This window comes from Macrotis lagotis, chromosome 1, assembly GCF_037893015.1.
Source record: "Macrotis lagotis isolate mMagLag1 chromosome 1, bilby.v1.9.chrom.fasta, whole genome shotgun sequence".
In the NCBI taxonomy this organism is placed as follows: domain Eukaryota; kingdom Metazoa; phylum Chordata; class Mammalia; order Peramelemorphia; family Peramelidae; genus Macrotis; species Macrotis lagotis.
The window spans coordinates 897,698,658-897,723,558 of NC_133658.1; the positions used below are offsets into that span (position 1 = coordinate 897,698,658).

General features: G+C 52.6%; 1 protein-coding gene across 2 annotated transcripts in view; it reads right to left on the reverse strand.

The window, feature by feature from the left end:
- Positions 1-255: 255 nt before the first annotated feature.
- MIB2 (MIB E3 ubiquitin protein ligase 2) overlaps positions 256-24,901 on the reverse strand; it is a 44,924-nt gene continuing 20,278 nt past the window's right edge. Inside the window, exons 3-22 of one of the 2 annotated variants that reach the window (XM_074218729.1) lie at positions 23,702-24,687; positions 22,102-23,418; positions 11,430-11,706; positions 10,831-11,002; positions 7,829-7,935; positions 7,410-7,604; positions 6,872-7,014; positions 6,507-6,614; positions 6,164-6,268; positions 5,585-5,747; positions 5,279-5,412; positions 4,402-4,550; positions 4,147-4,303; positions 3,692-3,846; positions 3,222-3,348; positions 2,788-3,018; positions 1,870-2,048; positions 1,527-1,723; positions 1,375-1,440; positions 256-1,278 (exon numbers count right to left, since the gene is read on the reverse strand). In XM_074218729.1, the coding sequence (XP_074074830.1) occupies positions 1,034-1,278; positions 1,375-1,440; positions 1,527-1,723; positions 1,870-2,048; positions 2,788-3,018; positions 3,222-3,348; positions 3,692-3,846; positions 4,147-4,303; positions 4,402-4,550; positions 5,279-5,412; positions 5,585-5,747; positions 6,164-6,268; positions 6,507-6,614; positions 6,872-7,014; positions 7,410-7,604; positions 7,829-7,935; positions 10,831-11,002; positions 11,430-11,676 (2,880 nt within the window). In that variant the 5' untranslated portion in view covers positions 11,677-11,706; positions 22,102-23,418; positions 23,702-24,687 and the 3' untranslated portion in view covers positions 256-1,033. The remainder of the gene's footprint in view (positions 1,279-1,374; positions 1,441-1,526; positions 1,724-1,869; positions 2,049-2,787; positions 3,019-3,221; positions 3,349-3,691; positions 3,847-4,146; positions 4,304-4,401; positions 4,551-5,278; positions 5,413-5,584; positions 5,748-6,163; positions 6,269-6,506; positions 6,615-6,871; positions 7,015-7,409; positions 7,605-7,828; positions 7,936-10,830; positions 11,003-11,429; positions 11,707-22,101; positions 23,419-23,701; positions 24,688-24,901) is intronic. The other variant, XM_074218728.1, reaches the window with a different exon arrangement.

The window sequence follows — 24,901 nt, forward strand, 5'->3', positions numbered from 1 at the left end:
CCAGCAGGGCCAAGTGAGGCCAGGGAACTGGAGGTGTTCCCAAGGAGGTTGGTGGCCAAGCCAAACATGGACCCTGGGGAAGCCAAGGCCCACAGGGTTCTGGTGGTTAAGGCAGAAGGTGGCGGGGGGTGGGGTGAAGGAAGGCTGCCATCACCAGGCAGGGGTCTGGGCCTCTAGCCTGATGGGGTGCAGAAACGGCCAAGAAAGTCTGCCGGACCATTGCCCCAACTGCCCCCCCCCCACAAGAAGAGGCAGACACCAGGAAGGACAAAATTCATTTTTCCTTTTATAAAATGCATGTGTGTGTGTGTGTGTGTGTGTGTGTGTGTGTGTGTGTTTTCAGGGGAGTTTTTGCAAAGGCAGATACTGGAAAAATGGCTCTTGTGTAACAGGACCCAGCTGGTGCCTGGGCTGCGGGAGGTCAGCCGGCCAACATGAGGATGCGGGAGCCACCACACGCACGCCACACACAGAGCTCACGGGGCAGAGGGGCAGAAGACAGGAAGCGGCGTGTCCCCTGGGCCTAGATGGCTGCTGGCCTTCTCCCTGAAGCCCCGTGTGGTGCGCTGGCCAGTAAGAGGGACCCTCCCCGGTCTCCCCACTTCCCCCAGGCCAGTTCCCGGTCTGCCCTAACCAAGAAGGAGGGGCGGCGTCTCCCTCAGCATGACCTGGCCCCAGAGCTGGGGAGGGGGCCGGAGGCAAGTGAGCCACCAGTGTCCAGCTTACTGAATTTCCACATGAGCCGAGTGCCCTCTTCAGTCTGCCCGCCATGCTGCGCCCTAGGCTTCTGTCCTGAGGAGGTGCCACCTGGAAAGCCTGGGCCCAGCCTGGCACCCCTCACCCCCTCCACATAAAGTGCAAAATCCCTGGACGCTGTCCAGTGGACCCCTTCCTGCCCATACCTTGGGCTCCCTGGGCAGTGAGAGAGGGCTCATGGTGACAGGCTGCCCACCTCAGGAAAGGGTACAGATGCCCCAGCCTTCCCACGCCCCCGCCAGGCTGGGCAGCCTCTGCCCGGGTCCTCAAGCAGCTATCAGACAAAGATCTGGATGCGGTCACGGATGGCCTGGCGACAGATGGGGCAGACGCTGAGGGCCGAGCTACACTCGAGGCAGGAGCCGTGGCCACACTGGAACACCAGGCGGATGTGACTGTCGATGCAGATGGGGCAGGTGATGCGTTCCTCCATCTGCCGGTAACGGCTCTGCAGCTCCTCCATCAGCTGCCGCTGGCCGGCGCACTCCAGCCCGGACAGGCTGCTCTCCACCTCAGTGCTATCTGAAGGGGGGGAGAGGCTCAGAGGAGCACTCCTGGCCCAGTCTCCCTCCACACGAGCACCCGGCCATGGGGACCCCCCCACTGCCCCCTGCCCACCTTGTCTGAGCTTCTTGGTGATTGTCACTTGACAGCGGATGCATTTCTTCATCCTCCGGGAACACTCTGAGGGCAGAGCAGAGGGGGGCGCTGGGTTCTTGTCCAGGGCAGAACCTCACCCCAATCTTCAGTCCCCCCACCAGGTGACTCACCTTCACAGACGATGCTGTGCTGGCAGGGCAGGAAGACCACCAGTAGGGCCAGCTCCGAACAGACAAGGCATTCTGAGGGCCCGGCCCCAGGCCCACAGGCACCCCCAACGCTCAGGTTGGTCATGGTGTTGGGCGTGCTGTGCATCCTCCGAAGCCCACCGCTCCTGCCTGGGTTGCTCAGAGAGCCCTGCTGCTCGCTGCCCATGGAGGAATGACAAGAAGGTAGAGAAGAGTCACTGGGCTGTGGGCAGTGAGGGCTCAGGCCCAGCCCTCAGTCCCCCCTGCCAAGCAGAGCAGTTCTCCTGGGGCCCATCCCCTCCTGACCCTCCAGTCCCACTCCCACCTGAACCTCTGGGCAAAGCTTCGAATAGCTTGGGCCACCCGTCCATCCATGACCATGTCCAGGGGGCACCTGCCCTGGTGGTTGGCATAATTCACATCAGCACCCTCCTGGGCCAGGAAGCAGGCGATGGCGATGCCCACAGTCAGCTCCGTGCTGCCCAGGAAGCTGGAGGCCTGGAGCTGGGGAAGGATGGGGGGGTAGCAGAAAGCACGAGGGGAGGGGGCACCCACTCTGGGCCTCCTGTTCATGGGGCCTCTGGTCTTGGTCTGCCTGCTGTCCAGAGCCCCTGTGGAAAGTGGCTCCCCAAGGACATGCTGGGAAGAGCAGTGGAGGAAGACAAGGAGATACAGCCCCAGGGCCAGGGGGGCCTGGTGACCAGAGCCAAGGGGGCCTGGTGCCCAGGGCCAAGGGGCATGAGGAAGTGATGAAGACTTGAGGACCAGAACAAGGCAGGGATCCACAGGAAGGAATTCCTGGGTCCTAACTCTGAGCTGGCCCATAGCCCAGCCTCCCCACATCTCCCTGCCCAGGGTGCCTGCTGTTCCCCCCAAAGGTGGCTGAGCTGGCAATGAGGGCCAGAAAGGGAGAGTGTAGAGGGGGCTGGCCCTCAGTTACCCAACCATCTGGAGGCTTCTTTCCTAAGCTAGGATTTTATGTTTTGGGGGGTGGGGTGAGGGAGGTAAAACAGCTGGCACAAGGAAAAAGGCTCCTTGTGTAGTCTAGGGTTGTGAGCCATGCCAGGGTGGGGATGATGGTGGCTGAAAAGACGGGCCATGAAGGAGGCCAGGGAAAGCAGGGCTGCCAGCAGCGTGGGGACCCTAGGCCTGGTCAGGAAGGTCCCAGGACCTCCTGATGGCAGAGGGGAGCCTGAGGTCAGAGAGAGGCAGTCATGTCTGGGGCTCCCTGCCCATGTCCTACCCTGGAGAAGAGCGAGGTCCCTTCCCCAGTCCCAGTGGCTTCAGCTGCAGGTGCCAGCAGCTGGTGTTTCTCCAGGGCGATGTGCATGGCAGTGTCCCCGGCCTCATCTTCGGCATTGAGGTCACTGCCGGCGCTCACCAGCAGAAGCAGCAGCGCCACGTGGGCCTGGGTCACAGCCAGGTGCAACGGCAGCTGGTGGCGGTTGTTGCGGAGGTTCACGTCACAGCGGCCCTGCGGGCAGAGGCGGCCCAGAGCATCAGGCTTCTGCCCCACACCTTGTCCATCCAGGAGCCCCCTCCTGGATCGGTCAGCTTGGCAGCCTCCCATGGGCTACCTTGGGAAGTCCTCCAGAGGCCACAGCAACCCCTAACCAATGCTGCGAGGAAGCTCTCCTGCACTTCCTGCCCCCCTCTCTGACTCCCGCCAGCCCCCACCTCTTTGATGAGGATCTCAGCCACCTCCCGGTGGTTATTGAGGGCAGCGAGATGGAGGGCCGTGAAGCCATCGTCCTTTTTGGTATCTGCTAGCTGCCGGGCCCGGGCCAGGATTCTCCTGACGGCTCTGCTGAGAGGAAAAGGGCTCGTGGGGACTGAGCACTGGGAGCTCAGGGACCAGCCAAAGGCCTCCCCAGGGAGGTTGGGTCACTTGCCCAAAGCCACAGAGCAGGCAGCATCAGAGATGGCAGCTGAGCCCAGTTCCTCCGACACCAGTACCCCTTCCAGGAGGGCAGAAGGATCTTGAACCCTTAGGGGGTCACCTGTAGGTGGGAGGGCTCAGAGCACTCAGGAAGAGAGGAGGCCCCAGGCCCCAGATCCTTCCTGGTTCCAGACCCTTCCCATCCCCAGTCTGCCCTCCATGGAGGCTGGCCCAGGTCCAGCCCCAGCCCCTTCCTGGCCTCACTCACAGTGTGTTGCCTTTGAGGGCCGCATGGTGGAGAAGATTAAAGCCTTGGCAATTGGAGGCGGTAAAGTCAATGGTGGGCACCTCAGTAAGGATCTCAATTATGCCCTTGGCGTCTGCTGAGATGGCACAGTGCAAGGGAGTATCTCCACATGTGTCCTGCAGGAGAGCCAAGGACTCAGTTCAGGTCCTGTGCCTGGCGACTGGAAACCCTCAAAAGCCAGAGGAGCTGCCCCTCCCTTCACCCCTGGACAGTCCCTTCCTGAAGCCCAACCCCCTGAGGGTCTGGAGGAGGGAATATGTTTCAGGCTGCAAGATCACGTGGGTGAACCCACTGGCCAACTCATAAACGCCACTTCAATGTGAGTGGATTCGGTGGCGAGGATCAGAGCAGGGTCACCAAGCACAGCTGAGGGGGGCATGGGCCAGGAGAGATGGGCAGAAGGGAACCCAACGTACAAGAATATTGACATCACAGCCTTGCTCACACAGGACCCGCACCACCTCTGCAAAGCCCTTGCGGACAGCCACGTGCAGGGCAGTACACTTGGCATTATTGATCAGGTTGGCGCTCGCCCCCCGGCTCAACAGCACTCGGGACACCTCGGCCTGGTTCCTGGACAAGAAGAGACCAGGGTGGGGGGAAGGTGGGGCTAAGGGGCTGTGCTTCCCAGGGGGCCTGCCCACATGACCACTGCCCTCCTGGTACCTTACCCAAAGGCTGCATAGTGCAGCGCGGTGTCTCCCTCATCATCCCGCACATCTGGGCCAGCGTGGGCCTGCAGCAGCAGCCGCACCAGCTCTACCTGGCCCAGATGGGAGGCCACCTGCAGGGCTGTTCGACCCTGATTTCTGATGTCTACCTGCAAGAGGGGGAGGAGTCAGCAGTGGACACCAGGGCCCAGGCCCAGAGCCATCCCTTGTAACCAATAATAAAACAGAAAGAGGGAAAACCTGCCCCCTGAGGGTCCTGAGGCAAAGGACTCAGAGAGAAAGCCAAGAGTTGGTCAAGAGGAGGGGACAGGTGATGGGGAGGGTTGGCCAAGACCTCATAGATTGGGCCTGAGGGCATTTCTTTGTTAGGTTAGGGGTGGGATGGGTGGAGGGGTCACTGAGCAGGGAGCAGCAGGGAGCAGCAATGAACAAAAACAAAGCCAACTGGGGAGGGTTCACCTGGGACCCTGACCAATCCCTTCCTCTCCAGAAGACTGTCACCCAAGGACAATCCTAGCCAGGAAGCCCTGAGTTCAAATCCAGTCTCAGACCCTGACTAACTCCATGATGACTGGGCAATCACTTCAACCTCCAGTTGCCTCAGCTTCCCTAAATGTAAAAGGGGAAGACAATCCCTCTCCCAGGACACTTGGGAGGACCCAGAGTGCTCATGAGCACTCATGCCATGGAGGTGAGCCACGGCCACCATCAGCATGATCACTCAGGATGCTGGATGCAGTGGGGTCGCCTGCGGCAGGAGGGACCTTCTTCCCCTGGACTCCCCACCTCCCCCAGGGCAGGGCAGAGTCTGCTCAGGAAAGGACAGGGAGGGAGAGGAGGTGCCCTCTTCCAGGCCCCAGGCCCCCAGGGCTCTTACCTTGTCGGGATGTCTCTTCACCAGCTCCAGCACCCTGGTGACATTGCCGTGAGCCACCTCGGTCACCAGCCGCCCCGGCTGTTCGGGGTCACTTTTCTGGGTGAGCAGCTTCTCTAGGACAGCACCCAGGGAGCCTGGCAGAGCCCAAAGCCTCAATGAGTTCAGGGGAACCCTCGGCCGACCCTGGCCGCCCGTGGGGCTAGGGACCTGGGGAAGCCCTCTGGCCTGGCCTGGAGCAGCCTCAGTCTCCGTGTTGGGGGGCCACAGAGGGAGGGCCTTGCCTGCAGGTGCCCACTGCTTCCTTACTCTTCGGCTCCTTGGTGCTCTCTGCGGCATTCAGGTTGGCGTTCGCCTCTGGGAGGTAGACCGTCAGGCAGGCAGGGTTGAAAGTCCAAGACTGACCGCCAACAGACACCCTCAAGTCTCCATCCCCAAAAACATTCATCACCTTCCCGATGTGTCCCAGAGCCTGGGAAAGGAAAGGAGAAACCAGCAGAATGACAGTTTTTGGGGACTAACTGGGGAGCACAAGGCCCCAGGGTCCTGGTTGGAGGGCAGGAGACTAGCACAGAGGAAGGCCCCAGAGGTGGCCTCACTGGCACACTGTGGGCAGGGATTGGGTTTGGCCATTCTTTGCATGTCCAGTACTCAGCCTGACTGGATGACCCTGCAAGGCCTTCCAGACATCAGAAATGTCACAACAGACTCTGAGCCCCAGAGGTGGTGAGGTGGGGGGGGGGGGGCTGGGGATCATAAACAAGATACCCTGCCCATGGTCTCTGTGTTGTTACTCTCAGCTCCCAGAGGCCATGAGGTCCTTGTATTGTCCAAGACTCTGCCCTTCCAAGGAAAAGACCTCTTGGACTCAGGTAGGGGTAGACTCACTAGGGCCATGTCATCTGTCCACTCCCCGTGGCCAGCCTGCAGTCGCTTCACTGTTTCCAGATCCTCAATGACTCGGACCATATCACCGACCCAAAATGTATTATGCTACAGGAAAAAAATGAGGGATTGAGTGGAAGCCACTGTCTGGCTGGGAGGACTTGGACCCTACCCCTAAATGTCAGCAGCCAGGGCAAGGGGAGAGGAAGAAGCGAGTGAGCAGTGGAGAAGTTCTGAGTCACTTTGGCCAATCCCTTCCCTCCCAGGGCTTCAGTTTCTTCATCTGTCAAATGAGAGAACTCTTCCCACTTGAGAGTTCTGGGCACCTGCCCTACCCAGAACTCACTTTGGTCAGGGCACCAGGATGGAAAGTCCAGCGGGCGTCACTATTGAACTGGACCCGTACGTCGCCACGGTCAGTGATGCGGTGGACTGTCCCTGTCTGACCAATGAACTGCACCCATGGAAGGAAGAGGAAGGGAAACAGAGGCAGAGAAATAACTTTCTCAGGGGCTCCCCCAGAGACAGGGGGTGCTGGTGGGGAGCAAACCTCTCCCCCCAACCCTGGGTTGGTTCCTGGTGGCTAGAGATTGGAGCTGAGCTGGCCATCACAAAATACCACGCTGAAGAGTGATCCAGCTGAGTTTCCTCTCCCGGAGGCCTGCGTGGATGGGGACATGGCCTCAGGGGCAGGGCTCAGACTCTCCTCACCTCAGCCATCTTGGGGTTCCAGCCTCCGTGGCCCTCCTGCATCTCACGGAGAATATCCATGGCCAACAGACACTTGACCTTGTCTCCATGCTGGAAAGGGGGGCTCTTGGCGCTGGCCTTCCGCTGCAGCTCGGCGGGCTTGCCTGTAGTGGGGGTGGGGGGCTGCTGGACAAACCACTGTGGCAGGCTGGTTGCTAGGCCTCCCCCTGCCCTGTCAGAGCTCCAGTGAAGGTGATCTCTTGGGTCACTCAGAGAGGAGAGTTGGGCCTTCCACACGGAGACTTTCTCCATCGGGATTTTGATATATAGAAAGTGAACGGGAATTTGGGGGCAATTTTTTGGAAGCCAGAGACAACTTGCCAAGGCCAGCAGATGACGCAGAAAATCATTTAACCCCGATTTTACAATAAGGTGCAGGCAAACCTCATAAAGAAAAATTTCAGACCTTCTCTGGCACTAAAGGATCCATTTTTGCATGGATTCTCCGGATTATGGGCTGCTGTGACCCCCAACACCCCCAAGGGTTCCCAGTCCGTACCTAGCCCTGGGAGGTGCTCCTTGTAATAGAAGCCTCCTGGTGCCTCCAGGACACACTTGAGGTCCACCTTGCCCTTGTGCCCCACACGATAGACATTGGTGGTACCGTCGGCCCAGGTCACACTCGCCACACTGCGGCCTGTCTCCATGTCCCATCCGCGGATGTCCATCACGCGGCCGGGCTTCCCCTCGCCTCCTAGGGAGATGGTGTCAGGTCTTCCTCCTTCCAGCACCAGCTGGCTCCCCAAGCCTCTCTCCCTCTCGGGTCCCCAGGGTTTAACTCTATCACTGGACACCTGCAATTCCTACCTTCTGCAGGAACAGATTTCAAGCTTCCCTGGTGCCAGACTCCATGTGGCTACTACAGGTGGGAAAGCAGAGGGCTCCAGGCCCACCCCACATTCCCCTCTTTCCACTCACCATCCTGATTGCCCCACTCCCAGTCTGGGCCCCGGAGGACCTTGGCGCCTTGGAAGATGCCCCTCAGGGTGATGCGAGGCAGGTTGTGGCGGGCACTCACTGTGACTCTGCAAGAGAGCATGGCGCTGAAGTCTGGGCTGGCCCAACATCTCCCCCCACCCAAAGCTAGGGGGCCCTGGAGCTGTCTGCTCTGTTCAGGCAAAGGCACAGGGGCTGGAGGTGGTAGGAACAAGTTCACCAGCTTGGCTAAGGTCAGTTCTGCATGGGTGGGCCAGCTTGGCTGCCCCCACAGACCCAAGCAGTGCAACAAAGGCCAGGTTCTCCTTCACATTCAGACTGACCCCAACCATAAGAACAATGTCTGGGAGACTCCACTCCCCAGTGGCATTGGCTGGGGGCGGAGGATTATTTGGACTAGACACTTTCTACAATATTTAGACATTTTTCCTGGACTTGAGTCTATTCTTCCACTGCCCCCAAGCCGCCTCAGTCCTGGGTCTGGCTCTGTCTGTCCTGCCTTTAAAAAAGGAGACAGGACTCAGTTCCTACCCAGTGATGGGGTCACAGACAAGTTTTCCCCCCTCTCTGGGACTCAGTTTCCTAGAGACTGGGCTAAGATTCTCTTTTTTGGGTCTAAGCTGGTATGTTGTGGGCAAGCTACTTGGGGCTACCACAATGGGCGAGTATCCAGAAGCATGCAGAAAGACCCCATGGTCTCTAAATAAGGACACCTGCCAGCCAGTCAAGGCCAGTGGACATGGAGAGACGCCAACCACAGGTCCAAGGGAGCAGTCTCCCCCTTCAGGTGTGCCTCAACAGAGCAGTGTGCCTCTGAGGCCTGAGTACGGGGGACCCCAAGCAAGCCAACCCAGTTTCCCTAAGCAGCCACAAATCTCTAATCTTGTCACCTTTAGGTTGCTCTAGAAATACCAGAATTTGGGGGGGGGCAGGGCTGTCTGTAGACCAGACTCTTGTCTGGCTTACCATCATTTATTCATTCATTCATTCGTGGTAATGGGGTGAAGTGACTTGTCCAAGGTCACACAGCTAGGTAATTGTCTGAGGCCACATTTGAACTCAGGTCCTCCTGACTCCAGGGCCGGTGCTCTAGCCACCTAACTGCCCCTGGTTTCACTATTGACTTGCATGGGACTCCCTCCTTGGTCTCTATTTCTGTGTATCCACAGTGGGGAGGGGGTTCCTTCTACTTCATACATTCTGGGTCTAGGAAGCTGGGTTGGTTTTATCACTGCTCCATCCTGGGGGCATGGGGCTTCTGGCTCGGGTGGGGGGCTTCCTACCAGTCAGAAGGGGTCTGGGATAGCTGCCTCAGCTGGCTTCTTCCCAAGGAAGGGTTTCTTCTATATAAAAGCAGGGGCCCCACCTTGGGATACCCCTACTAGTAATCCCATCAGAGCCTTGTCTGGATCTCATCCCTCACACTGGGCTCCACTAGAACATGGAGCAACCAGAAAGCAGGAAGCCGGGTGGATCTGGGAAAACTTGGACCCCAAGTGACCCAAGTCACTTAACCTCTGGGGCCTCAGTTTTCTCACTGGGGATACAACTTATTGCACTTAGTAAGGATCAAGAGAGATGATCCATGTAAATAGCCCTGTTATCACTGAAGATTTATGGAAGGGAAGGTCAGGGGTTTTGGATTCCAGGCCAATGGAAGGCCCTCACTGGACCCATCCTGGCTGGTCTGAGGCTTGGAGGGAGGGGGCCTTCCCCTTCCCAACTCCATCCTCTACCTTCCAGTTCCTAAGGAATCAGCGGGGGCTGGGTCTGATTCGATTGATTCCAACAGGGTGATTATTCACAAATCGGTTCAGGAGTCCAAAGCCTCTGGGCTGACACCCCAAGAAATAGCACCTCTCTCCCCCAAGTCTAATCCTGGTCCTCCTGCTCCCAAACAGACCTGGCTTTGAGCCCCAGGAAACAGGAAATGGAAGCAGCCCTCACTGGCAAGTTGCCCTGCAGCAGAGGGAAGCCTGGGCTGCCACTCACGTGAATGCTGGGGGCTGGAGGGTCTATGCTGGCATCTCCTATGAGCAGACAGGTTAGCCTGGCATCCCTCCTCTTCTTCCCCCTCCCCCCCAGTCCCAAGACAGCTGAAGCAGATCTGGCTTGAGTGACATGGGGGGGAGGGGAGCTGGAAGAATTCTGGAGAATGGTTAGGATGGGTCTGATCTGGGGAGAAGGGAATGCTCACACCCAAAGCAAAGTTAAAGGGCTGGGATGGGAGAAAGGGAGAGGGTCCTGAGCCTGGATTTTTCTTTCTGGGCTGGCTCTCTCCCCTGACCTGACCCTGCCAAACTGGTCTCTCTCCCTCTCCCTCTTTCCCACCTCCAGGTCTTTGCCCTGGCCATGCTCCATGCCTGGGATGCTCTCCACCTCACCTCCCTGATACAAAGGCCAACTGAGCCTGCAGGGCTTTGGACTGATTGACTTTACAGAGCTCACAAGGACTCGTCTCCCCCATTGGGATGTAAGGGTCATTCTGTGTTCTCCTATTCCCAGACTAGGACAATGCCTTGCTAGGCCACTAAGAGGCAGCACAGAGCTCTGGGCCTGGAGTCAGAAGATCTGAGTTCAAATTTGACCTTAGACCTTCATGAGCTGTGTGACCCTGGTCCAGTCATCTCACCTCATCTATAAGATGGGGATCAGGGTTGTTGTGAGGATCCAATGAGAACTGTGTGTGAAGCCCTCAGCCTTTCACACAGGTGGGGCTGTTTAAAAGTAACTTATGATCATTACTTTTCTTTCCTCTTTGGTGCCTGTCTCCCATGCCCAGACTCTGGGTGCTCACACTGCCCGGGACAATTTCTCTGTCCCATCACCGTGGGAGCTCAGGGCCCATCCAGATGCTGCTGATACCCCCTACCCACTTTCTGGTACAAAGGGCAGGTTGAAGGGCCAGGGAAGAGACCATTCTTCCCCATGGGGGCTGGTGAATGTGCAGGGGGACTCTGAGGCCCAGGGCCTGTGGTACTCACGGGCGTGAGTGTGCGGTCTCGTAGCGTTCGAAGGCATGGGAGAGATCATGCTTGTTGTTCATGTAGCACTGGGTGCAGAGGTCGTAGTCGAAGCAGATCTTACATTTCCAGCGCATGCCCCTCAGACCATGCTTCTTGCAGCAGTCGCAGATGATGTTAGGGTGGCGGACACCTGCAGGGGCAGCTTGGGCTCATCTACGGGCTCGGGCAGCCCCCACTCACTGGGTTTACCTGGCTCCTGGTAAAGGGGGGGGACTGCCACCCTGGCTGGTCCCAGAGGCCAGCCAGATCTGACTCTGGGGCACCAAAGGGGTTCTTGGCCCAATTCCCAACCCCAATGTCTTTGAGTGAACAGAGAGAGTCTGGACCTGTAGTCAGGAAGACCTGTATTCAAATCCAGCCTGACATCAATTTGCTATGTGAGTCACTTAATCTCTATAAAGTGAGGACAACAACAGCACCTACCTCCTGGAGTTGTTATGAAGACCGAATGAGATAACTGACACAAGGGCTTGGTAAGCCTTAACGAGCTTCTATATAAATAGGACTATTATTACTAATTCTCAGCATAGCCCGCTCTAGTTCCCTTCTCACGTTACCTATCTGGGCATTGTCGTAGAGGAGAAGGTCATAGGCACCCTGGAAGCCAGTCCGGTAATTGGTCCTGGTGCCCTGATCCCACTGGACCACCACCGTTCGATCGGGCGTTGTGGGGCTGCCCTGCCGACCGATCTCCACTACAGTCCCGACGTTCCCTTCGCCATTATCTTGGTTGCCCCATTTCCAGTCGACCCCTCGCACCACACGCATCCCCACTTGCATGCTGGCGTACCAATCCAGGTCCATGGCAGTCTGTAAAACTACTCACCAACCGTCCTGAGGGCAAAGAACACAGGAGGGAACAGTTAGAAGAGCCCACTCCCCGACCAGGTGAAAATCCACTGGGGGCATCCCCTTGGGGGGGGGCAGCAACCTCTACACCAAGAGGAAGCTCATAGCAAACCTTCCCTGAGGGAAAGCCAACCTCTGCATGCTCTGCCAGAGCTCCAGCATAGGCAGCCTATTGCTGTCATTTCCATACAGGCTCTGGATCACTGGCCTCTCAGGAAATTCCTGAGGCCACAATGCAGAAGCTAGGTGTGAAGAGAAAGCTCCAGTCCCGTCTCCAGTCCCGGCTTTCTCATCGAGAAAATGACAAGGGCCAACCTCAGAGGCCCTGCAAACCCTGACCTCGGGCACGTGACAGCAGCAACATTTGAGACTGACTGCTCTCTCCTGCTCCCCCAACACCCACCCCAGACACAGACACACACAGAGTCAAAGACAACACCCATACTCACTCACCCCTGTCCAAATTACTTGTTATTGTTACCTGGAGGAGACCAGAGACAGGGTTTGGCAGGAAAGCCATCTAAGTCAGCCACATGGCTGCCCCCCGCCCCGGGCAGACTGATTTCTGGCAGTGGGGGCGAGGCATGAAGCTATCACCAGGCCTTGCCTAGCTTCACCCAGTTTATGGTTAGAGCCCTACAAATAGAAGACCCGAATTCAAATCCCACTTCCTAGCTGTGTGAACCCAGTTAAGTCATTTCACCTGCCTGTTGTGGTTTCTTTAACTATTAAAGGAGATAACAACTTCTACCCTTGGGTGGTGGGCAGGCTCAGACAAGGTCCTGGTAAAGCATTCAGCCCAGACTCTTCTTCCTTTTCCACCACAACTTGCACCTTAAAAAAGTTTGAAGTCCAACCTAATTTCACAAAGTTGCCTCTGGGCCGCTTGAGCTGGCCTGCCAGGCGAGGCAGGCTGGGATTGAGCTCTGATGGCATCTCTAACGCAGCTTGAGGCTGGGGGCTTCCCACAGGCAAGACCCTCTAGAAGCAGCAACAGCAGTTCAGTGGAACTGCCTGTCAGTACTGGCAGGTGGCAGCAGCGAGCAGCAGCCGCCCAGGGAAGCCCCGGGCTCCCCTCACTTCTGGGGGTGTAGCTGCTACTGGTCCTAGGTGCTAGCATCTCCAATTGTGGAAGGGATCTCAGTCCCCTTTTTTGCTTTCTGATTTGATTACATGTCTTTACTTTGAACTAGTAAAAGAAAAAGAGTGGAAATGGAGTCAGGGCTTGTGAGCTGTGGTTCTGAACAGAAGCTGACCCATACATCATTTATAATTTAAAGTCGCTTTGGGGGTACATTTGGGAGGGACCCCTGTATTCTCATCTAAAAAATTATTCAAAACATAGGATTTGAGCTGTGAGGAATGTAGGGTGTTTGACCTCCACAGAATTTAAGGAGAGATTGTTAGTTAAAAATACATATGCATTATGAAGCCTGGGGTCTGTCTGTGGTTGTGCCTATGTGCAGGTATGTGAGTTTAGGATAAAAGAATTGACCCCAACCTGATCAGACCTGAGATTAGATCAGGCCTGCCCCATGTGGTTCCAAGTTGACCTAGGGTCCTTGTCCTTTACAGGTATGTCTGCTCAAGGAGGTTCATGCATATCACTGTTCACTCCCCTGTACTCATTAGTATAATTACCAGGGTGGCATCTAAGGTTAAATGTATCAATTACATTGTGACCCTGACCAATGATTGGTATAAAAGGGAGGAACAAGCCTTTCAAAAAGCATATAAGACTGGACATTGTCATAGTTTGGGGCCCTTCTCACTAGGAGAGATGGTCCTTCTTTGCAGAGAAGTTAATAAAAGCTATTTTAATCACTCTGGACATCTGAAAAATCATACAAACTTATTCAAAACATAGGATCTGAACCAAAATCTATGGTCTCCTGAAAAGCAAAAAGGAACAAAAGTCCCTCCACCCCAATTGAAGGGGTACCTGCCTTCCAGGGCCCATGGACAAGATATAGATGAGGAGGACAGGAAATGCCCCCATGGAGAGCTTGGCCTTTTTAAGCTAGGCTCTTTCATAGGTCCATTTGACTGAGGTAACATTTATAACATAAATGAGGTAACACCTACTTAGTGACTAAGTTTAGGTAAGAAATGAGGCAAAAAATGGACTCTTTTTACCTAGTTAAAAAAAAAAATCTATATCTGGAAGGGGAAGATTCAGGGTTGCTGACCAAAATAGAAACAATTAATATTTACATTAACTCAGAGTTAATCAGACCCAAACAATGACCACATGAGGCTTGGCCTGGGCCCTATTGTTTCATGTCCAGAATCCAGGCTAAATGTGGGGTGTGGTACTTTCCCATCTCAAGCTCCAAGAACTGTTCAAGGCTTTCCATTCTAGCACTGTCTACCTACTACCCTTATCTTCCCCCTGCCACATACTCCCTGGGCTGGGGGGGGGGGGCAGGCCATTTTAATGTACCACCTCTACACCTCTGCTCACATCTATCTCCCACCTTCTCCAAGAAGCCTGCCCTGTCTGCCTGCCCAGCTCAGTGTAATTTCTCTTCCCTCCCACTTCCTGCTGCCCACATTCTTCATGTATCAGGATCACCCCAGTATCACAGGACCTGCTAGCATCCTGTTTACAGAATGAAAGGGGAAGAGATATTACAAATTCCAAAACCAATTCTAGTTCCCCAGAGCTAAGGTTGCTTTTTGTTTAGGTCTAGTTGCACACATTCAGTGGGGTCCAAGTGGTGGTACCTTCTGAAGCTCCTGGATGGGAAGGGCTACAGAGCAGCAGTCCTGAGACTCAGCTGTGTCCTGAGCCCCAGGAAAGTCTGGGGAAGCTGAGGAACCCCTTCTCAGAGTTGTCTTTTTAAATGCATAAAATAAATCCATAGGATTTCAAAAGGAGAAATGCACTGTGCTAGGTCCCCTGAACCCCTCTGCAACCCTGGGAAGTAGGTGCTATTTTTAATCTTCATTTTAAAGTGGAACAAACTGAGGGTAGAAAGAGGTGAAGTGATATGATAAGAGTCACACAACTTGTCTGATTCTGAGGCCAAATTCACAATCTAATCTTCCTGATTCCAAGCTCAGCATCTATTGCACTGTGGTGCCTCTGGTCACCTCCAGTTATGATGAAAAATAGTTATCAAAGTTCATGGACTTCAGCTTCCTAGCATCTTCGGTCCTTCTCAGAATGCCCTCTGCCCTTTCTCCTGACCTAGAAGCACCACGCTCCAGGTTCCTCTCCTACATGATCCCAGAGAAAACATCGATCATTCTTAGCTGGTGTGCCCTCAAGCATGTGAGCATGAACACAGGCCTGTGGAGAGAAACCTCCTTCAATAAGATGGAGAGAACAGCCCTGAAGAGAGAAGGGTTGGTTTGTAGTGGTAAATGGAAATCAAGGGGATATCCATCACTTGGGGAATGGCTGAAATTGTGCTTTATGAATATGATGGAATTCTATTGTGCTGGAAGAAATGAGGGGGGAACTGGTCTCTGAAAAACCTTGAAGATTTGCATGAACTGATGCAGTCAGGTGAGCAGAAGAACACTGCACACAGAAACAGCACCACTGTACCATGGTCAATTGTGAGAGACCAATCTCAGCAATAGCGATTGAAGACAATTCAAAGGACTAATGATGAAAAATGCTCTACATCTTTAGAGAAAGGACTGATGGGAGTCTGAATGCAGATTGAAACAGTTTTTAAACTTTTTTCTTGCTTTTTACTGTGGTTTTTTTTTGCAACATGGCTAATATGGATATATGTTTTACATAACTGCACATATATAAAATCAATAATAAACTGCTTATCTTCTCAAGGAATGGGAAGGGGCAGGAGGGAAAGAGGAAATTTAAAGCTCTAAATTTTTTTAAATATTGTTAAAAATGTTTTATATGTTATTGTAAAATATTTTATGAAATAAATACAAATATATTTGTCTGGGTGCCTGGAGTCTTGGAAAATCCTTGGTAGCAGAACTACAGGTGAATCAGCCTAAGCAGCTGCTCCAGGGACCAGCCCTGCATAAAGAAGGCCCAGTCCTGTTGCCAGGTTAGGGTATGATAATGCTTAAACACAGAACTGGGCTTCCTTTGCCACTTCACTTGTGGATCCTTGCTGCTCACTCTTCTACTGCATGCATGAAGTATGGAGGCTCCTATGTGCTTCCCTCTGACTATGAGGAAAGGGGGCTGGTGGGTACAGGATCCCTCAGGAGCAGGACCCCCTGGCAAGAGGTCTGGGCAGGGATACGTTGGCATTGGGGGCTAACAAAGGCGGAAATTCTAATACACCAGGCAGATGTGGCACTGGGTGGGGGGGGAGGGACAAGAGTAATGGGCTCCTATCTAAGGGTATTTCTTGGCAGCCCCAGGGGAAGAGGGCCTCAGAAAACCACCCCCCCCATTCCCAGACCTCCTCTCCTTTGCTACCCGAGTGTGTAGAGGGGAGAGGGATCCTGCAAACCCTCTCATCCTTGTTTCCTCTAAGCTCTAGACAGTAAAACCATCATAGGTCCTACCACCAAGGCAGACAGTTGCTCCAATAGGGATCCTGCCTTCATTCCCACTTAGGTTTACATGTTTTTGGAGCTACAGGTCTCTTCGCATAAGGGTTGGAAAAGGGTCAGGGCCTTCTGGAGCAGCAGCCCCTCTGAGTAGCTACGCATGACTGGACCTGCATGCATGCATGGCATGCCTGGCCAGCCAACAGCTGACCCACTCCAAAATAGGACAATGACGCTGAAGGAATTTCCCCCTTTCTATTTTTGACCCACTATTACAAAAGACCTCAGATACTTGGAATGCATCCTTCTCTCAAACTTCCTATAACAAACATGTATTTCTGTACATCTATACACCATTCCACAGTGTCCACTGGCTCATGCTAGGGCTGTAGGTGGCCATAGAAGGATCATCAATTTAAAGCTTGCTCAGAGACATTTTATAGATGTAGAAATAGAGATGCCAGGGTACTTGCCCAGGTCACCAGCTAGACAATCCTGACTCCACTAGGGCACACTGCCTCTCTCATGGGATGCAGTCCCCATGCCAAGAGCCCAGTAGAGATAGGATGATGGGCTTGACAGTTGCTCTGAGGAGGAAGTGCCAGTAAGGTCCCATGGGAGATCACTTGTCATGTGGAGAAAGGGGGCTACTGGTCAAGCATTCATGGAGAAGGGCCTGATGAAGCTGGGCCCAGTCAGCACAATAGACTTGCCAGTGACTCTGCTCCCAGTCTGCACCCAACACCCTGCCCTGTTCAAACCATGCCAACCCTCTGGGATCACAGTCCATGAACACAATTATTTTCTAACACTCATCTGAAGATAACCTGAATGTGGGCATAATAAGATAGGAGAGGCCTCTTCCTGCATAAACATCCTGGAAAAAGAACTGGAAGAGAAATTATGAGGTGAGAAATGTTCACATCCAGTACCACTAATGAGGGTCTGATCTCCCACCCCTGGAGGAAACTGACCCAGATCTCTGGTACCAATGGCATTCCTTATCAGATAAGGGGTCAAAGCAGGCAAACTGATTTTTAAATCAGAACTGTAAACTCTAAACAGTCACATTTGAAATCCCTATTATTAGAGAAGCAACTCCAAGATCTTTCACTCCCAATAGCGGAAATTGATAGAGAGCACAAAGAAGGGTCAGCAAACAGTCTGTTGAACTATTAGAGGAAAAGGAATGAAGGAGAAAAGATAATGAAGCACAGCTCACACCTCGTAACAGAGAGGCAGTAGACTACCAGGAGAGAGTATAGCATATATGGCAGATAGTTCAATCCTGAATTGGACATTTCTTCTTCAGGGTTTCATCACAATCTGGGAGCAGGTGGAGGAGGAGGCAGTGTTGAGATGGTAGACTGAAGACACAAATTTAAGAAACAAGCTCCAAACTGTGACCAGTGACTATTTGGGCATTTTGGTTATGGGTCCTCAGAGGTGATCTGGCGTGCTAAGACTACTGTCCTGGGCCTTAGGCCAAGGGGGAAGTTTTCCCAAGTCTCTGTATGAGAGGAGGTGGTCAGACTCAAGCCCAGTTTGATCAGAGGTAGGGTGGGAGCTGGACAAAGGGTTCCTGGGTCTTTCCCAATCATCTCAGGAACTGCAATCCCACAGTCCTCTGTGGCACTGACTGTAATTGTGGTATGTGTACAAATTGTGGTATGTGAATGTGATGGACTATTATTGGTCTGTAAGAAATCAAGTGCAGGTGGGTTTCAGAAAAACCTGGAAAGACTGATAGTGAATGAAGTAAGCAGAAATAGGAGATCATTATACAGTGATCAACTATGATGGATTTAGCTCTTCTCAATACAATGATCAAAGACAGTTTCAAGACTTGTGTTGGAAAATGCTGTCCATATCCAGAGAAAGAACTATGGAGTCTGAATGCAGATCAAACCAAATGATTTGTACTTTTTTAAATTTGTTTTGTTTTTTCCTTTCTCATGATTTTCTCCCTTTTGTTCCGATTCTTTTTTTTTTTTAATGTTTTAGGTCACCAGCAAACATTAGCTTAATTAACTTTTTTTCTTTTTTTGCAAGGCAGTGTGGTTAAGTGACTTGCCTATGGTCATCATACAGTTAGGTAATTATTAAGTGTCTGAGGCCACATTTGAACTTAGGTCCTCCTGACTCCAGGGCCAGTATTCTATCCATTGCACCACATACTTGCCTCCAATTAACTTTTTTTAAAAAAATATTTTATATATTTGTTTTTCTAACCACATGCAATGGTAGTTTTTACCAATCTTTTTTTGCAAGCTTTTGTGTTTTTACATTTTTCGCCCTCCCTCCCTTCCCTCTCCCCATCCCTGACAGAACAATCTAACAGGCTCTATATAGAGCCAGGCTAATATAGATCTATATTGATCATGTTGTGAGAGAAGAATCAAATCCAAATAGAAGAAAGAAAACATTAGAGAGAAAAAAATGACATAATACATAAGACAACTTTTGAAAATTGAAGATAAGTTTTGTTCATTTAAACTCTACAGTTCCTTATCTAGATATGGATGATATTTTCTATCATAAGTCTTTTAAAACTGTCTTTGACACAAGTCCATCATGGTTTGTCATTACTCATGTTGATGTCACATTATGATGTTCTTCTGGTTCTGCTCATTTCACTCAGCATCAGTTTATGCAAGTCTTTCCAGGCTTTTCTGAAATCTTATCTCTCATGATTTCTTATAGAACAACTATTCATATACCACAATTTGTTCAGCCATTCCCCAATTGATGGACATCCCCTCAATTTCCAATTATTTTCCACTACAAAAAAGAGTTGTTATGAATATTTTTGTCCGTGGGGGACTTTTACTCTTTTTCATGATCTTTTCAGGATACAGTTATTCTGATTCTTCTTTCACAACTTGACTAATATGGAATTGTTTCACAACATTGTCCATATATAACCTACATCAGATAACTCACTGTCTTGGGGAGGGGATCAGAGGAGGGAGAAAAATGTGGAACTCAAAATCTACAGAAAATAAATGTTGAAAATTATCTTTACATATAGTTGGAAAAAATAAAATGCAAAAAATCCCCCACCAAAACATTTGTTAAATGGGGAAAAAAATCATTAGATCCATCTCTACAAGGAGATCATTCACAGGTGGCCACTCAGAGAGGTCATTAGGATAGCCCTTATTCACCCGGTTCTGATCCAATGTGGCCATCTGGTTCTGACTCCCCTAACCTTTTCTATGTGGGCAAGGCCACACCAAACATCTCTCAAATTCTCTCTGATGGCCCCTGCCCTGGGCCAGGTCTTCATCACTTCTAACATCGCAGACAGCCACCACTGGAGTTTCTACCTCCTAACCGTCTGGTACACATTCCATACTCCAATCAGCTGAAAGGCTCAACCCTCCACAGATGTGACAGAACATGGCAGCCATTCCTAAAGCCTAGTTGTGACTGAGAAATGCAACCCCCATGGTCAAGGTGGTCACCAGCCTCTGGCAATGTGATCAGGAACAAATCTTCCAAGCTGTAAGGACCATCATTTCCCAGTTGAAAGGGGCCTTCCCTCAAGTTACAACCCCCCCCTAATTTTACAGATTAAGAAACTGAGGCTTGGAAAAACCAAGTGGCTGGCCCAGGCCTTCTGCCCTACTAACCCAACCTTCAAGAACTCAGGTCACCATAATGCCAAGAGGAGGGACAAGAACATGAAAACCAACACTTGCATGAAGGATGGTCAAATGCTCATGTATAAAATTGCCTCTGAGTGACTTATGGAGACCTAAATGACCTGCCTGTGGCCTCTCATTCATCCATCCATCCATCCATTTTTTTATATCCTCAAACCCTCCTCAATGGCTCTGAGAGGCCCACCCCCTGGAACCACAGCCCTAGCAGGCTCCTTTCAAGAAATGGGTTTGGGAGGGGTTCTATCATTTCCTCCCATCTCTGACTGTCAGTTTAAAATTGAATTTAAATCTTGGTCCCTGAGATCATGTTGAGAACCAAGTCAAGAGAGATACTAGCTATCTCAGCCTTCAATTCTGCCTCAAAGGGCAAGATCAGCTGGAAAGTCAGCCCACAGAAGCAGCAAAGTCAGAGGCTCTCTCTCAGTCACATTTCTCAGCAAAAGGGCTCAGAGGGGACTTGTCCCCCAGAGCACGATTCCCAGAAGACTTCTGGTCAGCTGTTCTGAAGAGCACCCAGGTTTGACCCAGACTTCCCTGCAATCCCTGATGGATTCAATTCTCCTGCCTGCCTAAGACAGCCTGGTTCAGAGCTCCCTTCCAACTGGCTGTCCTGGGCGGGGGTTTTAGTCGACAGCACAACCATGGGAAAATGGGGCACACCCAATCCTCCCACAGGACAACAAAGTGGGCTACCACCCTTTACCCACCCCCCAGACAAAATCAGGGAACCTCCAGCATCACAAAGCTCCATGGGATCCACTTTCAGCCCAGGAAACAGCAGCCCTCCCCAACTGCTCTGGCCCTGAGATGTCGGCATTAAATCGGGGAGGCAGAGGAAATGGAGGCCACGGCCAAGATCAACGATCCCATGAATGACACACTGTCTCTCAAGCCTTCCTTAATCGAGACCTCAGTGGTGAAGAGGAAGATGGCAATTCTTCTCTGGCACATACTCAAGTTGCTTTATGAGAACCCCCCTCTACCCCACACCTATTACAGGACAATCCAGGTCACCAAATTCTGCCACAGGGCCACTGTTTTAAACCTCCACTAAATTCTTGGACTTCTTTGCAAAGAGCTCAGGTTAGCCCATGAACAGCTAGCTCAGAGGGGGCCAGGGGTAAGGAGGGACCCATGAGCTCAAGGTCTGCCTCACAAAAGTTCACAGGATGCAGATGTGCTGGGAATCCCTGGGGGTCACTCCCCCCAAAGGGCTGACATCAGAACAGGGCCTCAACAGCAGGCCTGGAGGTCCATTCTGTTGCCTCAGAAGCATAGTTCTTTTCCCCTACCCTCTCCCATCAGGTTTCCCCGCCTGGCCCTGGGCCAGCCCAGTTCCACTCCTGAGACTGACTGCTCTGGACTCTAGGACCTTGACCTCCACCCCCCCACCCCAAAAGAAAAAGTGGGCACCTGCTCTGTCCCAAGGCCATCACCTGGAGAACCACTCCCTCATGGGGCTGTTTTTTTTCCTGCTTTTCTAAAAAAAAAAAAGCCTCAAGGGCCCACACTCCCAGTAAGCTGTTTTGGGTGACAATGAGTGGGACTGTGAACTGGTACCTGGGGCCTGCTAGTTCCTGCTCAGTAAAAGGCCCTCCTACAACAGCCTCATCCAGCCAATAAGTGTTTGGGTAAGGGAACTGAATGGAATCCACCTGACCAATAGCTACCTGCAGGCTCTGTCTCCATGGAGATCCACAATATCTTCCCTTCATCTTTGCAGCCAATTGGTGGGCTGCTGGTTGGCTGCTCTACCCATCCGCAGGTGACCTTGTGTCTCCTTCTTGCTTCCCCAGGGGAAAAAAACGCCTGTACCTTCCTGGGGTCAGTGGATCCTGGTCCGGCCTGGTGGCCGCTGCCCCCTCCCAGCAGCCATCTGGCTGGCTCTGCGTGCAAGAATCCCCCAGAGGCAGCCAAGGTCTGCCTTACCAAGTCCCAGCTCACAGCTTCTTCCCTCTTTGGGGCAGTCCTGCAAGGCCACTTTGCAGAGAGAGGGCAAATTCAATTTAATTTAATTTAATAGATGATAATTAAGCATGACCTAGGAGTGAGATACCACCAAGGGAGGGGAGTCACTGGAATGCAGCCAGCCTAGCCCAGGCACCCAAGCCTGGCCCTGGCACTAGTTAGGCCTTAAGGTCATGAGGAGAAGAAAAAGGGTGAGAGGCTTCCTGGCACCAACCAGGCCAGCTGCATGTGGCAGTCCTCTGCAGAGTCCCCTTACCTGTCAGAAACCGAGCTGCATATTCCCGGAGGTCCTGGGCAGGCAGTGATTAGCTGGGGAGCACCCAAGGAAAGTCCTGGCCCACGGTCTCCGGGTGACAAATGGCCCCTTCTCTGGGAAACACTTGCTCCCTCTCCTTCAGAAGAGCAGACAAAGGACCAAGGAATCCGCTGGCTTTTCCCTAAGGAATTGCCACAGCCAAACCTGCCTGGATAGCACTCCAGCATCCCACATCTTGGGTCTTCCCAGGGAAGCTAGGAGAGGGCGAAGATTCAGTTCCCTGCTTACAGGGACAGTCCCCTGGAGGCCCTCGCCCCAGGGTCAGGGTCTACTACCACCAACCATGTCTGGGCAGATGCTGGAGGAGGGGAGGCTGGGGACAGGGAAGGGATTCAGCTCTGGAGCACAGGACAGGGGAAGCAGGTGGCTGCCCCCCCCCAGGTCAACCCAGGCTCCTGGGAGGCATGCCCTCCTCTGTGACAGGAAAGCACCCCCCCACACACTTCCTAGACAAGGGGGGCAGGGCAGCCGGCTCCCCTTCCAATGCCCATCAGTGCTCAGACCAAGTCCCATCTGCAGCCCGGCCCCCCCAGATGAGGTGCTGGCAGGACTGATGGGCCCCGCCAGATGCAGTCCTTGCAGGGCCAAGAATGAGCTGAGTGGTGCCCGCAGGCAGGCACACTTCCAGTGCTGCTCATGCCTCTCCTGTCTCTCTCCCCACCCTCTCCAGCTGTCACTTAGAACAGCCAGAGAGAACAGGCACTGGCATTTAAAGTGACAGGCATCCCAACAGGCTCTCCCTGGAGCCATTGGGACCAGGCATGACTGACGTAAAGTACCTGGGGAGAGATATCCAAGGGGCCAGGCAGGAGGTGGTAGAGCCTGCCTCTCAAATCTCCATTGGAACCTCAACTAAGAACACTCTTATCAAAGGGGCATCAAACATAGCCCTTTAAACTGGGCAAGTCAAACTCTTTTGGCCCTTAATTCCACTGAAAACAAAAGGATTTCCTATCATGTGAGGAAGCTACCTTCCTAAAGCCCTCCTGAAGTCAGGGGGCCCAAACTGTGCTCTACTCTGTTCCTTCCAGTTTCAGGGGACCACTCTGACCCTCAGCTCAGACATGGTCATCTGAAGTCCAGGATTCAATCAGGGTGAATCCTGGGACTTGCCTCCAAGGCAGAATCCAACAGGGTCAGACTGGCAGGATGCTGTCAATGGGGAGAGGCAGCTTGACCTAAACGAAAGGGCCAGATGGGGGCTTGAAACCACAGGCAGACCCTTGGCCAAGGGAGCTGATATCAATGCCAGGAATCCTAAGACCAGAAAGGAGAAGACAGGTGAGGGTTAGAGAGAGGCCGAGGGCACAGATACAAGACATCGGGCATGGTCATGTACCAGGTCAGAATTTAGGAAGCTGGGACGGTGGGGGGGGACAAAGGTGGGGTGAGGTGGAGAAATTTAGTTGGAAGGTCTCCCAAGCATGGCAATTCTGCTGGCAGGGCTTTCCCCAGTGAATTACCACCTTTTAGTGGGTGGCTTGGCACTACCCAGGCAGCCTGGCTTGGGGACAGGGTAGGATTGATGGAATGTGGCTACCTGAGAGGGGAGAGGGCTCAGCTGTGCAGGTAGAGCTGTGTGTGTCTTAGCAAGAAGCAATCTGATCTCCCTGGAGGAGTCTCAACAGTGTCCTTGCTGAAATGAAGCCAGGGTAGAAAGCTGGCCCCTCCAAAGGCAGGGTCTGGGCCAATGGTCATCCCTGGGGGCTAGCAAGTCAAGGTAGCCCCTGGAGGCCTAAGGCTGGTCCCAAGACCTACAAAACAGGGACATGAGCCCACCAATCACAAGCGCTTGGCTTCCAACAAGAGGAGATGGTTCCTCACTAGCCTGAGCTTTCTGGTGGAGAGGTCTCACCACGCGGCCAGCCCTTCTCCAAATGGCTGCTATCAGAATCAGTCAAGATACTGCTTGCTTTGCAGAGAGCTGGGAGGGAAGAGACATTGTCTTCTCTCTTTACAGCCGAGAAACCCACAAAGCAGGAGTGCCTCTCACGTTACACAGGCTTCAATGGCTCTGTCTGGTTTCAATACCCTTGGAGCTTGGCTTCAATGAAGAAAGTCATTAAATATTTAAAATGAAGAACCTTCTTGACCTGCTCCCTAATTAGGAGACTCCAAATTGGTCTGATTTTTGCATATATGGCAAAATAAATAAATAAAAAATGTCCAGTGTGCTTGGTAATTATCCCAATCTCACTTAGCTGCTCCTGCATTTCTTTGGGGTAATTGAGCTCTTAGAGATAACTCAGCTGATGAAGGCAACCAGGCCTGGGAAGCCCAGATTCCTCCCCATCTCCTTAGTCAGTACCAGCTCAGGCCCAAGAATCCTGCCACCTGGGTCTGGGGTGGGGCGGGGAGAGAAGTGAGGCATGGCCCAGTAATCCTCTGTCTTTCTAGTGTCCCCCCTTCTCCCTGACCAGTCACCTACTTCCACGTGGTAACCTGCCTGAAGCATCACACAGGAAATTGTTTTAGTCTCTGGTCCATCCAATTCTGATTTGGCCCAAGTCAGATTTTGTCCAACTTCTCTCCGGTCACAGCAATGTTATATTTGAATGAATAAAAGAAAAGGTATGTATCAAGTGTTTGGTTTAGCGTGTGCTAATAATATTACTGTGTTTATAAAAAAAACCCCACTTGCTCTGGGCTAAGAACCTTACAGCGATGATCTCATTTGAGCCTCACCCTGGGAGGGAGGTGCTCAATTTCCACTATTTTCCCCCAATTTACAATTGAAGAA